The sequence below is a fragment of the Phalaenopsis equestris genome, unplaced genomic scaffold, assembly GCF_001263595.1.
Source record: "Phalaenopsis equestris unplaced genomic scaffold, ASM126359v1 Scaffold207680, whole genome shotgun sequence".
NCBI lineage: Eukaryota > Viridiplantae > Streptophyta > Magnoliopsida > Asparagales > Orchidaceae > Phalaenopsis > Phalaenopsis equestris.
In genome coordinates this window covers 1-766 of record NW_018226990.1, presented here as the reverse complement: position 1 = coordinate 766, position 766 = coordinate 1, and the positions used below count along the sequence as shown (strand labels likewise).

At 33.8% G+C, this 766-nt stretch overlaps 1 protein-coding gene across 1 annotated transcript; it reads left to right on the top strand.

Moving 5' to 3' along the window:
• Positions 1-307: 307 nt before the first annotated feature.
• On the top strand, positions 308-691 carry LOC110036515 (histone deacetylase HDT1-like; the record flags this gene model as incomplete). Its single annotated transcript, XM_020740982.1, has 2 exons — positions 308-457; positions 550-691. Coding segments are annotated over exons 1-2 (277 nt in total), but the record flags the coding sequence as incomplete, so codon positions are not given.
• Positions 692-766: the final 75 nt, after the last annotated feature.

Sequence of the window (766 nt, the reverse complement as noted above, 5' to 3'; positions counted from 1 at the left end):
CACCTAGTTCTTATGTATTTACATATCTAACACACTTTTGTATCATAGACCTATGCATGATGTAATGTATTTCACTTTTAAAGAGCAGTGATTGTGGTATTTTTGATGTGATGTTAAAGATTTGAGTGGTATGTGTATAAATATGAATGTTTAGGTGTTAGTTATGTAAATACATAAGAATTGCGTGCTATCTATGTAAATGCCCCCTTTTTAGTAGTATTTCAGGTTTTAATTGGCCGTGGTCCATTCTGCTCATTAGATTATGATAAATTTGATAATTGTGGTTATTGCAATTTGACACTTTGTGGGGTTTGTTTACTTAATGACTGTAAGTAAAGAACAAACTGGTCATGGGGTAGATATTTATTTGCAGGACATGATTGAGGCACCCGGTGACGACAATTCCAGTGAAGAAGATGACGATGAGAGTTCCGAGGAAGAGGGTACCCCTAAGAAGGTAATCGGTATTGTAAGGCTGAATATTTCCAGTTTGATTTTTATTTTCTTTCTTTTAAATAACCGCAACAAATTGTTTCACTGATTCTGAAGGTCGAAAACTCCATTAAAAGAAAAGCAGATTCTGCTTCAAAAACACCTAATCCTGAAAAAAAGGCTAAACTCGTTACTCCAGCTGGGAACCAGAAAACAGGTTCTCTTGTCATCCTGGTTTCTTGTGTTCAATTAGAATCATGTTTTTAAAATTTTATTGTGGATTTACATGCATGCCACTAAATTTATATATTTTTACATATCTAACACTTAACCA